This window comes from Thalassophryne amazonica, chromosome 3 (assembly GCF_902500255.1).
Source record: "Thalassophryne amazonica chromosome 3, fThaAma1.1, whole genome shotgun sequence".
NCBI classification, from domain to species: Eukaryota; Metazoa; Chordata; class Actinopteri; order Batrachoidiformes; family Batrachoididae; genus Thalassophryne; species Thalassophryne amazonica.
The window spans coordinates 51,241,309-51,255,440 of record NC_047105.1 but is presented as its reverse complement, the minus strand read 5'-3'; the positions used below and the strand labels follow the sequence as shown (position 1 = coordinate 51,255,440).

Below are 14,132 nucleotides of genomic sequence, written 5' to 3'. Positions count from 1 at the left end.
TTCACACCCTTTGCTCAACATTTTGTTGATGCAGCTTTTGGTAGCAATTACAGCCTCAACTCTTCTTGAATATGATGCCACAAGCTTGGTGCACCTATCTTTGGGCGATTTTGCCCATTCCTCTTTGCAGCACCTCTCACGTCCCATCAGATTAGCCACTACCATGCTTCACTGTAGTGATGGTGCCTGGATTCCTCCAAACATGATGCCTGGTATTCACACCAAAGAGTTCAATCTTCATCTCATCAGACCAGAGAATTTTGTTTCTCATGGTCTGAGAGTCCGTCAGGTGCCTTTTGGCAAACTCCAGGTGGGCTGCCATATTTCTTTTACTAAACAGTGGCTTCTGTCTGGGCACTCTACCAAACAGGCCAGACTGGTGGATTGCTGTATTGCTGTTGAGATGGCTGTTCTTGTGGAAGGTTCTCCTCTCTCCACAGAGGAATGCTGGAGTTCTGACAAAGTGACCATCGGGTTCTTGGTCACCTCCCTGATTCAGGCCCTTCTCCCCCAATGGCTCAGTTTAGATGGGCAGCCAGCTCTAGGAAAAGTCCTGGTGGATCTGACCATCTTGCATTTACAGAAGATGAAGGCCACTGTGCTCAAAGGGACCCTCAAAGCAGCAGAAATGTTTCTGTACCCTTCACCAGATTTGTGGCTCAAGGTAATCCTGTCACGGAGGTCTGCAAACAATTCCTTTGACTTCATGCTTGGTTTGTGCTCTGACATGCAATGTCAACTGTGGGACCTTATATGGAGACAAGTATGTGTCTTTCCAGTTCATGTTCAATCAACTGAATTTACCCCAGAAGGACTTCAATAAAGCTGTAGAAACATCTCGAGGATGATCGCTGGAAACAGGATGCATCTGAGCTCAATGGCAAAGGCTTTGAATACTTACGTAAAATTTTTAATAAATTTGCAAAAATCTCAAAAAATGTTCACATTGTCATTATGCAAGTAGAATTTTGAGGAAATTTTTCTTCTTTTATCCATTTTGTTAATAAGGCTGTAACATAAAAAATGTGGAAATGGTGCAGCACCGTGAATACTTTCTGAAAGCACCGCACAGAGACTTACGTTTCTGTAGGTGAGCAGTCTTTCAATCACAGGATGGTTATGAACAGGGATTCGTTTCGCTTTCAGCACCAAGTAAAAGCTGATATTTGTGCAGTAACTGGAAAGACAGCGATGTTATTAGTCTAATACCAGCAAAGAAAATGGTGTAAATAATTGAAACTTACTTCAGATAAAGTTGCCTTTTGGTTTTGAGGTAGTCAGCACCCTTTGTAAAATAGAAACAAAATATTTCACATTAACACATTTCATTGTGACATGTGAACATTACAGATGTTTCTTTTCAACACCAGTACAGTACAACAATTGGACAATGAGCCGCAGTGCGCATCAGAGAACCTCTGACGTGCACCGGCTAAGTTTGAGGGAGAGTGTGAAGTGACTGGGATGAAGATGAGCACCTCCAAATCTGAGACCATGGTGCTCCATTCTTAAAAGGGTGGCTTGTCTCCCCGCCCCCATGGAGTCAAGCCCCCTGTGACCCTTAACTGGAGTAAGCAGGTATGAAAAATGGATGGATGGATGTTTAAAACTCAAAGCCTTAGAGTTATACATTCAGAGCTTAAAAAGCCTAAATGAGCTCACCTTTCCTGCTGGAATCTGTCCATCATTCACCATCTCGACAAGGGGCTGCAGCTCATCTTTCAGTTCTGTAAGCTACACAAATCAATGCAACTGTCAGAAATAAATTAATAATCCAACAGCAGCTACATGTTTTACAGCAACAAAGCATGTATGTACATTTTTGAAGCTAATTTTTCTTTAAGATAACATCAATTCAATTCAATTTCAATTTTTTTTTTTTTATATAGCGCCAAATCACAACAAACAGTTGCCCCAAGGCGCTTTATATTGTAAGGCAAGGCCATACAATAATTATGTAAAACCCCAACGGTCAAAACGACCCCCTGTGAGCAAGCACTTGGCTACAGTGGGAAGGAAAAACTCCCTTTTAACAGGAAGAAACCTCCAGCAGAACCAGGCTCAGGGAGGGGCAGTCTTCTGCTGGGACTGGTTGGGGCTGAGGGAGAGAACCAGGAAAAAGACATGCTGTGGAGGGGAGCAGAGATCGATCACTAATGATTAAATGCAGAGTGGTGCATACAGAGCAAAAAGAGAAAGAAACAGTGCATCATGGGAACCCCCCAGCAGTCTACGTCTATAGCAGCATAACTAAGGGATGGTTCAGGGTCACCTGATCCAGCCCTAACTATAAGCTTTAGCAAAAAGGAAAGTTTTAAGCCTAATCTTAAAAGTAGAGAGGGTGTCTGTCTCCCTGATCTGAATTGGGAGCTGGTTCCACAGGAGAGGAGCCTGAAAGCTGAAGGCTCTGCCTCCCATTCTACTCTTACAAACCCTAGGAACTACAAGTAAGCCTGCAGTCTGAGAGCGAAGCGCTCTATTGGGGTGATATGGTACTACGAGGTCCCTAAGATAAGATGGGACCTGATTATTCAAAACCTTATAAGTAAGAAGAAGAATTTTAAATTCTATTCTAGAATTAACAGGAAGCCAATGAAGAGAGGCCAATATGGGTGAGATATGCTCTCTCCTTCTAGTCCCCGTTAGTACTCTAGCTGCAGCATTTTGAATTAACTGAAGGCTTTTCAGGGAACTTTTAGGACAACCTGATAATAATGAATTACAATAGTCCAGCCTAGAAGAAATAAATGCATGAATTAGTTTTTCAGCATCACTCTGAGACAAGACCTTTCTAATTTTAGAGATATTACGTAAATGCAAAAAAGCAGTCCTACATATTTGTTTAATATGCGCTTTGAATGACATATCCTGATCAAAAATGACTCCAAGATTTCTCACAGTATTACTAGAGGTCAGGGTAATGCCATCCAGAGTAAGGATCTGGTTAGACACCATGTTTCTAAGATTTGTGGGGCCAAGTACAATAACTTCAGTTTTATCTGAGTTTAAAAGCAGGAACTCAGATAAAACATCACTTATCAGTTAATCTTTAAAATTCAGGAAACACAAAAAAAGGATTTTATTTAGTCCAAATTGTGGCTGTGCTGCACTAATAAACGATTTGAAAGCATTTTATTGTTGAATGACATGCTAACCTTCTGTGACAAACTGTTAAACATTTTTTAAAACGATGTTTTCTTACAATACATTAATGCATTTAAACATCTAAGGTTTTTTTTTAGCTTGTTCTCCACTGTACAAAAATGAGAACTGTTAAAAACATAAATCCTGGTTTGATTTTAATCCGCCTTTAAAAGCGGTTTGGGAACCTGATCTGTGTTGACATTTAGTCCTGAAGATGTGCAACGGGATTTTATCCCCAAAATATTCCATTTCTCCACATAATAAATAAATAAATAAATGAAATGGTTGACAAGGTTAGACCTGACTTGTGTGAAGCACCCGTTGTGATTTGGCGCAATATATATATATATATATATATATACACACACTCAACAAAAATATAAACGCAACTCTTTTGGTTTTGCTCCCATTTTGTATGACATGAACTCAAAGATCTAAAACTTTTTCCACATACACAATATCACCATTTCCCTCAAATATTGTTCACAAACCAGTCTAAATCTGTGATAGTGAGCACTTCTCCTTTGCTGAGATAATCCATCCCACCTCACAGGTGTGCCATATCAAGATGCTGATTAGACACCATGATTAGTGCACAGGTGTGCCTTAGACTGCCCACAATAAAAGGCCACTCTGAAAGGTGCAGTTTTGTTTTATTGGGGGGGGGGGGATACCAGTCAGTATCTGATGTGACCACCATTTGCCTCATGCAGTGCAACACATCTCCTTCGCATAGAGTTGATCAGGTTGTCAATTGTGGCCTGTGGAATGTTGGTCCACTCCTCTTCAATGGCTGTACAAAGTTGCTGGATATTGGCAGGAACTGGTACACGCTGTCGTATACGCCGGTCCAGAGCATCCCAAACATGCTCAATGGGTGACTTGTCCGGTGAGTATGCCGGCCATGCAAGAACTGGGACATTTTCAGCTTCCAAGAACTGTGTACAGATCCTTGCAACATGGGGCCGTGCATTATCCTGCTGCAACATGAGGTGATGTTCTTGGATGTATGGCACAACAATGGGCCTCAGGATCTCGTCACGGTATCTCTGTGCATTCAAAATGCCATCAATAAAATGCACCTGTGTTCTTCGTCCATAACAGACGCCTGCCCATACCATAACCCCACCGCCACCATGGGCCACTTGATCCACAACACTGACATCAGAAAACCGCTCACCCAAACGACGCCACACACGCTGTCTGCCATCTGCCCTGAACAGTGTGAACCGGGATTCATCCGTTAAGAGAACACTTCTCCAACGTGCCAAATGCCAGCAAATGTGAGCATTTGCCCACTCAAGTCGGTTACGACGACGAACTGGAGTCAGGTCGAGACCCCGATGAGGACGACGAGCATGCAGATGAGCTTCCCTGAGACGGTTTCTGACAGTTTGTGCAGAAATTCTTTGGTTATGCAAACCGATTGTTTCAGCAGCTGTCCGAGTGGCTGGTCTCAGACGATCTTGGAGGTGAACATGCTGGATGTGGAGGTCCTGGGCTGGTGTGGTTACACGTGGTCTGCGGTTGTGAGGCTGGTTGGATGTACTGCCAAATTCTCTGAAATGCCTTTGGAGACGGCTTATGGTAGAGAAATGAACATTCAATACACGAGCAACAGCTCTGGTTGACATTCCTGCTGTCAGCATGCCAATTGCACGCTCCCTCAAATATTGCAACATCTGTGGCATTGTGCTGTGTGATAAAACTGCACCTTTCAGAGTGGCCTTTTATTGTGGACAGACTAAGGCACACCTGTGCACTAATCATGGTGTCTAATCAGCATCTTGATATGGCACACCTGTGAGGTGGGATGGATTATCTCAGCAAAGGAGAAGTGCTCACCATCACAGATTTAGACTGGTTTGTGAACAATATTTGAGGGAAATGGTGATATTGTGTATGTGGAAAAAGTTTTAGATCTTTGAGTTCCTCTCATACAAAATGGGAGCAAAACCAAAAGTGTTGCATTTATATTTTTGTTGAGTGTATATATATATATATATATTGGAAGTCTACAGACAATTCCTTTGACTTCATGCTTGATTTTTGCTCTGACATGCACTGTCAACTGTGAGACCTTATATGTAGACAGGTGTGTGTCTTTCCAAATCATGTCCAACCAAGTAAATTTACCCCAGGTGGACTCCAATTAAGCTGTAGAAAACATCTCAAGGATGATCGGTAGAAACAGGAGGCACCTGAGCACAATTTTGAGCTTTATGGCAAAGGCTGTGAATACTTATGTACACAATTTCTTAATTTTTTTATTTTTAATAACTTTGCAAAAAAAAAACAAAAAAAAAACTTTTTCACATTGTCATTATGGGGTACTGTGTGTAGAATTTTAAGGAATAAAATGAATTTCATCCAATTTGGAATAAGGCTGCAAGATAACAAAATATGGAAAAAGTGAAATGTTCCAGATGCACTGTGTGTGTGTATGTGTATATATATATATATATATATATATATATACATATATACATACACACACACACATATATATACATACACACACATATATACATACACACACACACACACACACACACAGTGAGTAAAATAAGTATGTGAACACCCTGCGGTTTTGCAAGTTCTCACAACAAAAAAAAAACAATCCGTAATAATTTATTTGTACAACCCCTGGCAATAATTATGGAATCACCGGCCTCGGAGGATGTTCATTCAGTTGTTTAATTTTGTAGAAAAAAAAGCAGATCACAGACATGACACAAAACTAAAGTCATTTCAAATGGCAACTTTCTGGCTTTAAGAAACACTATAAGAAATCAAGAAAAAAAAATTGTGGCAGTCAGTAACGGTTACTTTTTTAGACCAAGCAGAAGGAAAAAAAATATGGACTCAGTCAATTCTGAGGAATAAATTATGTAATCACCCTGTAAATTTTCATCCCCAAAACTAACACCTGCATCAAATCACATCTGCTCGTTAGTCTGCATCTAAAAAGGAGTGATCACACCTTGGAGAGCTGCTACACCAAATGGACTGACATGAATCATGGCTCCAACACGAGAGATGTCAATTGAAACAAAGGAGAGGATTATCAAACTCTTAAAAGAGGGTAAATCATCACGCAATGTTGCAAAAGATGTTGGTTGTTCACAGTCAGCTGTGTCGAAACTCTGGACCAAATACAAACAACATGGGAAGGTTGTTAAAGGCAAACATACTGGTAGACCAAGGAAGACATCAAAGCGTCGAGACAGAAAACTTAAAGCAGCATGTCTCAAAAATCGAAAATGCACAACAAAACAAATGAGGAACGAATGGGAGGAAACTGGAGTCAATGTCTGTGACTGAACTGTACGAAACCACCTAAAGAAAATGGGATTTACATACAGAAGAGCTAAACGAAAGCCATCATTAACACCTAAACAGAAAAAAACAAGGTTACAATGGGCTAAAGAAAAGCAATCGTGGACTGTGGATGACTGGATGAAAGTCATATTCAGTGATGAATCTCGAATCTGCATTGGGCAAGGTGATGATGCTGGAACTTTTGTTTGTTGCCATTCCAATGAGATTTAGAAAGATGACTGCCTGAAGAGGACATGTAAATTTCCACAGTCATTGATGATATGGGGCTGCATGTCAGGTAAAGGCACTGGGGAGATGGCTGTCATTACATCATCAATAAATGCACAAGTTTACGTTGATATTTTGGACACTTTTCTTATCCCATCAATTGAAAGGATGTTTGGGGATGATGAAATCATTTTTCAAGATGATAATGCATCTTGCCATAGAGCAAAAACTGTGAAAACATTCCTTGCAAAAAGACACATAGGGTCAATGTCATGGCCTGCAAATAGTCCGGATCTTAATCCGATTGAAAATCTTTGGTGGAAGTCGAAGAAAATGGTCCATGACAAGGCTCCAACCTGCAAAGCTGATCTGGCAACAGCAATCAAAGTTGGAGCCAGATTGATGAAGAGTACTGTTTGTCACTCATTAAGTCCATGCCTCAGAGAGTGCAAGCTGTTATAAAAGCCAGAGGTGGTGCAACAAAATACTAGTGATATGTTGGAGCGTTCTTTTGTTTTTCATGATTCCATAATTTTTTCCTCAGAATTGAGTGATTCCATATTTTTTTCCCTCTGCTTGGTCTAAAAAGTAACCGTTACTGACTGCCACAATTTTTTTTTTCCTGATTTCTTATAGTGTTTCTTAAAGCCAGAAAGTTGCCATTTGAAATGACTTTAGTTTTGTGTCATGTCTGTGATCTGCTTTTTTTAATACAAAATTAAACAACTGAATGAACATCCTCCGAGGCCGGTGAGTCCATAATTTTTGCCAGGGGTTGTATGTTACTGCTGCAAATAAGTATTTGATTCCCTACCAACCAGCAAGAACTCTGGCTCACACAAACCTGTTAATTTTTCTTTAAGAAGCCCTCTTATTCTGCACTCTTTACCTGTACTAACTGCACCTGTTTGAACTTGTTACCTGTATAAAAGACACCTGTTCACACAATCAATCACACTCCAACCTGTCCACCATAGCCAATACCAAAGAGCTGTCTAAGGACACCAGGGACAAAACTGTAGACCTGCACAATGCTGGGATGGACTACAGAACAACAGGCAAGCAGCTTGGTAGAAGACAACAACTGTTATGACTATTTATTAGAAAATGGAAGAAACACAAGATGACTGTCAATCTCCCTCAGTCTGGGATTCCATGCAAGATGTCACTTTGTGGGGTAAGCATGATTCTGTGAAAGCTCAGAACTACACAGGAGGACCTGGTCAATGACCTGAGGAGAGCTGGGACCACAGTCACAAAGATTACATTAGTAACACATGATGCTGTCATGGTTTAAAATCCTGCAGGGCCGCAAGGTCCCCCTGCTCAAGCCAGCACATGTCCAGGCCCGTTTGAAGTTCACCAGTGACCATCTGGATGATCCAGAGGAGGCATGGGAGAAGGTCATGTGGTCAGATGAGACCAGAATAGAGCTTTTTGGAATCAACTCCACTTACCATGTTTAGAGGATGAGAACAACCCCAAGAAAACCATCCCAACCGTGAAGCATGGGGGTGGAAACATCATACTCTGGGGTGCTCTTCTGCAAAGGGGACAGGACGACTGCACCTTATTGAAGGGACGGTGGATGGGGTCATGTATTGCAAGATTTTGGCAAACAACCTCCTTCCCTCAGTAAGAGCATTGAAGATAGGTCATGGCTGGGTCTTCCAGCATGACAATGACCCCAAAACACACAGCCAGGGCAACTAAGGAGGGGCTCCGTAAGAAGCACTGCAAGGTCCTGGAGTGTCCAGACCTGAACTCAATAGAAAATCTTTGGAGGGAACTGAAACTCCAAACCTGAACGATTTGGAGAAGATCTGTATGGAGGAGTGGACCAAAATCCCTGCTGCAGTGTGTGGAAACCTGGTGAAAAACTACAGGAAACGTCTGATCTCTGTAACAACAAACAAAGGCAACTGTACCAAATATTAACATTGATTTTCACAGGTGTTCAAATACTTATCTGCAGCAGTAACATACAAATAAATTATTTAAAAAAAATCATACATTGTGATTTCCAGTTTTTTTTTTTTTTTTTAGATTAAGTCTCTCACAGTGGACATGCACCTAAGATGATGTGTGTGTGTGTGTGTATATATATATATATATATATATATATATATACACACACACACACACACACACACACACACACACACACACACACACACACACACTTGCTTGTGATACTCAGTGTTTCACCTTTGCCTTGAAGTCCTGAATAATATCAAGAAGCTCTGGCGATTCCTTCTTCAAAAGTTTCATTTTTTCCTTCTGGGTCATTAGTTTCAGGTCTTTTATGATCCTTGCCTCTTTTTCTGTAGTCTTCTTTTCATTCTCCGACCCCACAGCAAAGTCCTTCATTTCACCGACAACACAGAAAAACAAACTGAGCTATTTTTCCATTACTCATGAAATGATTACAGCTCAAAAGAATGAAATAACAGAAACTAAATATACCTGAAATAAGTTTAAATCATAATCCTCCTCAGAGAGATTTTCAGCTAAACGATTTTGGATATTTTTAGCCTCTTCTTCCTCCTCTTGTTCCTCTGCTTCCAACTCTTCTTGAGTTTTTCTTTCTGTGATAACATAGTTACAAAACATCATAAGCAGTCATTACCCACATCAAAAAATACCTAACATACACTCAACCAAATCGCAGGAGATAAAAAGATCCATACTGCTGGTCACATAATCCGAGTCATAGTACAGCTTCCTCTTGGTGCCCCAGGCCATTTCATTAGGAAGATCTGTTGGAAGATAACACAATGACAGTTTATTGGACACTCTAACAATAAATGTAACAGCAGCCGACTTTGTGTTCACCTTCATCCTTTTTCTCTTCTAGATCACTCGCCATATCTGTGTCATCTTCCTGATCCATTTCTTCTTCTTCGTCTGACTCGGACTCATCCAGAGCCATCACTTCCTCCTGTGAAATTCACATCAGCTTGAATCCGTTCTTCAATTAAACTGATTTCCTCAGGGTTAATTCAGATATAATGGCATGTTCACACACAAACATACACAGTAATAAAAGGGCATCACCTCATCATCCACATCCTCCTGGTCGCTCTCCATCTGAACACCACGAGCAAGAAGTTTCTACAGCAAAGAGACAAGAGCAAAAGAAATAAATAAAAATAATTAGAAGCTGACCAAACCTGTAAAGTATTTTACTATAGTATGGCTTGTGAAGAACTTACTGCAATCTTCTCATCGTGAAACTCATCAATTTTGTCCTTTATGTACTGTGAAGATTTCTGTTGGCAAAGCAAGAGACAGCCCATCTACTTTAAGGTGGCAAATAAAGCATTTGGTGTTCATGCATCAAACATTTCTTAACACAACACCCAGCGAGTCAAAACTTCAAATATTCTCAAGAAATGGTTTCACAGAATGCAAAAGATGGAGAACCATGCCCTGCTTCTTCTGGGCCAGGCTCAAAACTAAACAATCGCGCGCCCCCCCCCACCCCGTATAACAGATTACAAAAGCAACAAATAAAGTGTGTCTGTCCCTCTCTCTGAGTGTGGAGCCGTTTTCAAGACCGGGGCTGCACAATCTGTTCAAACAAAATTCATCTAACATACGAGGCATTGCGATGACGTCACGTGCCGGTGCAGCGGCCATATTTGTAGGCAGAAAAGTCTTATTAAAACACTGCCCGTGTGTAATACTTGCAGACGTCACTGTTCAAAGCGTACACTCAGTGAGCCATCACATGCTAACGGATCAGCTCAGTGCCGTGTGTAAAACCCATCAACACATCACATCTAGTTGGATAACAATCCATTTCCAAGATTTTCACTTTGCAAGCATTTAGTCTTGAGGATGAGGTGTGGTTTGGCTCAGAATTGTCCAGTACAGGTGGGAGATGGGATCACATGAGCTCACCCTTGGGGAGGTGATGGTCTGGTGGTTAAGCTGTTGGGCTTGAGAACAGAGGATCCTTGGTTCAAATCCCAACCTGACCGGAAAATCACTAAGGGCCCTTGGGCAAGGTCCTTAATCCCCAAATTGCTCCTGGTGTGTAGTGAGTACCTTGTATGGCAGCACCCTCAAAATCACTAAGGGCCCTTGGGCAAGGCCCTTAATCCCCTAGTTGCTCCTGGTGTGTTTTGAGTACCTTGCATGCACCCTCACACTGGGGTGAATGTGAGGCAAGTAAAGTGCTTTAAGCATCTGATGCAGATGGAAAAGCACTATATAAATGCAGTCCACTTACCATCCTATGTTGGAGCTCACCACAGTAAAACAAGCCCACTCCCCTTCTGTGTTTTTTTCTTTTTTCCTTTGGTTTCCTCTATGCAGCTCCACATCAGGCGATAACCTGTGACTAATATTATCATGAGGGCTACAAACTAACAACGATCTGATCTTTGGTTCATTCTTTTGAAATCAAACACAGCTTAACATTCCTAAAGACGCAGAACACGAGTGCGCAAAAGAGTGATTCTGCAGACAGCGGACGTGCATAAAGTGAAAAGTTGGACTCACTGGTGTCAAAATCACCATAAGCCATGGAGGAAATAAAACCAGCGAGAAGAACCACAGAGCAGACTGTCCAGGAACCCATGATTTGGTTCTACCTGTTTTGGTGGCTTTCAGGTGAACTGCAGCCTGACGCACAGATGCACACAACGGCTGGACTGTGCAAGAATAGGGATGGGTATCGAGAACCGGTTCTTTGAGTATCGTTAAGAAATGATTCGATCCACCGAATGCCTTTTTGCTTAACGATTCCCTTATCGGTCCTTCAGAGCAGCTGTTGTTTTTGAGGGTGTCTGTCAGGAAAATGATCATTCCTCTACATTGATTACAGACCCTGCAGCGGCTCTGTAATCAACCATTTCTGCAGCGCGGCTCCACTTTGAAGTGTGAACCAATGAAACAATGCTTCAATCCACTGGCTTATGGTTCTTTGATTCGCTGCTCTTCAGAAATGGCAAATCCGCTTCTTAACCCCTCTCAAAGCCATTAAAACATCATGAGTCACTTTTGTGTGGAGTCACTAACTGGGACTCATGTCTTGTTGCAGTCAAGAAACAAGAATCGTCCTCCATTCCATTGACACAGCTCCAAATGCTGCGTGGCTCTCTGCTGAGACAGACTCCGCTCAGAATTAATAACTTCAAAACGAATTGCCGCTTTGAATAAAATGACACCGCTTACAAAAGTAATACAGACAAGAAACTAATGAGACATGCTGCAAGAGGTCAGCTCAGATGTATGGAAAGACATTCATGAATAGTATCTGAAAGGAAACGGCTTTAATCACTTTAATTGGCTTATAAAGCACCAAATCACAACAAAAGCCGTCTCAAGGCACCTCACATAGAACAGTTCTACATAAAAAATTAAAATAAATTAAAAAAAATTCAAATACATAATTAAAAACAGAAGTAAAAGAATAAAACAGATAAAACTAAAAACTATTCACAAGAAAGAGAATAAAAATAGGCTTTAAGTCTTGACTTAAAAATGTCCATGACTCTGACTGCCTCACGGTCACAGAAAGACCGTTCCACAGAGAAGGTGCATGATAAGAAAAAGCTCTTTGACCCTTTTGACATAGAAAACCTGTAAAGCCTACTTTTAGTACACAAAAAATTCACAAGAGGTATCGATAAGGGAATCTATAAGGAATCGGATCGATAAGTAGAATCGATAATGGTATCGATATTGATAAAATCTTATCGATACGCAAGAGTGTCTTTTTCGGACTTCAAGGCATTCAGATGCTGCACTGCACTCACCCCACAAACACGAGACCAGACAGTAGAAAGAGCTCAGACAAACATCAACATCTGCAGCAACAGGCTGACAACTGCATTCCCTCACGTGATCACTGATAAAATAACTGTACGCCTCCAAAGGCTTGAAAGTCTTCATGGCTTCACCATCATAAGCCCCAAGAGTGTTGAAGAGATAGTTGTCAATACAACCATGATCCGTTTCAGGCCATTTGTCAAGGTCATCCAGCCAGCCATTCAAGCAATATGGGTCTGGCAATCTCACGCTGTTGTTGTCTCCAAGCTTTAATTTCTCAGAATATCGCTTTTGATCTTCGGAATCAAGAGTTGACAAGTAGTCTTTCCATGTGTTTTCTCACTGCATCTGCTTGGAATCTGGTGTTTTCTTCCTATCAGTCTGTGCGCAAGCGCAGGAAAGTTGGATGTAAACAAAAACAGTGTTCTCTTGTATTCACCCACACACAATGCAGCTTGAGAGGAGGCTCGTCTGACCCAGTCAAGCTTTCAGATGGACAGCAGATGGATTTGACTTCTGTCACCCCCACCTTTGGCAGAGCTTGAGCTGCGTCCTCTTACCTTGTCGGGGACGGGCATGTTCTTGTAGGCTTCAGGGTCGTCATCGTCATAGCTCTCCGTTGGTTTTGGTTTCTGTACTTTTTTGGCTCTGAAAATTTAAAGATGGTTACCAGAATAGGCTTGAATCTCCACTCTGCATCAGTAATAGAAGTTTACAAAGTACAACAGCCTCAACTTCACCCATTTGAGCTGACAGATACTCTTCCAAAACACTGGGTCCTATCACTGCAATGAAGGTTTTTGTTTTGTTTTATTTTTTTGGTTAAATTATCCAGCTGTTTCCAGGTCATTTCTCAGTCAGGGCTCCTCCTAACAAGTTATCTTTATTAGGTGTACGAACAACTTCCTCTTATTTCACACAGGGAAGAAACAAAAACAATTCAACAGAATGAAATGTGGAACATATGTAAGTATTACAGACTGCACAAAATAAAATGTCCTACTGCTGCAGTTCAGACGAGCTACAATTAGCACGTTTTAGCCAAATAAACTTACCTCTGTGCTCGACCCATCGCAAAAACCGGCAACAAATATTTCTACTACATTAGTTATGTAAAAACGATAAAACACAACCTAATTAAGCGCATTAATAATTATAAATACAAATCAAAACGCTGAAAAGCAAACGCCACTCTTTTTTTCCAGCTTCCATGTGCTTCCGCAATTTCTTCTTCTACGCTGGATGTGACAGTTGGCAAACTTACAGGGGCATTTCCACCACCTACTGGACTGGAGTGCGGACAGGACGCGTGTATATATGTTGTCCTTAAATAAAACCAGTCATTTTTTTTTTTTTTTTTTTTGCAGTGGATCAGGGCATGCTCAAGAGTTTCTGGTCTGTTACAATAAAGGCAGAGCCCTATTGGTGCTTATTCTACGGAATATGGTTTAATCCTGTATGCTGTATTTTCCTTTGTGTTTCTGCCCTGCAATCTATTCAACCCTACATACTTTTGAGATACACAACAGCACCCCTACACAGAAGACCCCACGCACTACTAGCGGCCATGTGCTGACACTGTCCCCAGCCAGTGTGAGGAGATCCCTTAGCAGGATCAGTGCATGCAAAGCTCCAGGTCCTGCAACATTCCTGGTCTC

At 41.4% G+C, this 14,132-nt stretch overlaps 1 protein-coding gene across 1 annotated transcript in view; it reads right to left on the bottom strand.

Moving 5' to 3' along the window:
* Positions 1–13,724, bottom strand: part of utp3 (UTP3 small subunit processome component) — an 18,225-nt gene extending 4,501 nt beyond the window's left edge. Inside the window, exons 1-11 of the mRNA XM_034166252.1 lie at positions 13,530–13,724; positions 13,035–13,122; positions 9,909–9,965; positions 9,751–9,807; positions 9,529–9,634; positions 9,384–9,452; positions 9,160–9,281; positions 8,902–9,057; positions 1,663–1,734; positions 1,245–1,285; positions 1,081–1,177 (exon numbers count right to left, since the gene is read on the bottom strand). Of these exons, the coding sequence (XP_034022143.1) occupies positions 1,081–1,177; positions 1,245–1,285; positions 1,663–1,734; positions 8,902–9,057; positions 9,160–9,281; positions 9,384–9,452; positions 9,529–9,634; positions 9,751–9,807; positions 9,909–9,965; positions 13,035–13,122; positions 13,530–13,546 (882 nt within the window). The 5' untranslated portion in view covers positions 13,547–13,724. The remainder of the gene's footprint in view (positions 1–1,080; positions 1,178–1,244; positions 1,286–1,662; positions 1,735–8,901; positions 9,058–9,159; positions 9,282–9,383; positions 9,453–9,528; positions 9,635–9,750; positions 9,808–9,908; positions 9,966–13,034; positions 13,123–13,529) is intronic.
* Positions 13,725–14,132: the final 408 nt, after the last annotated feature.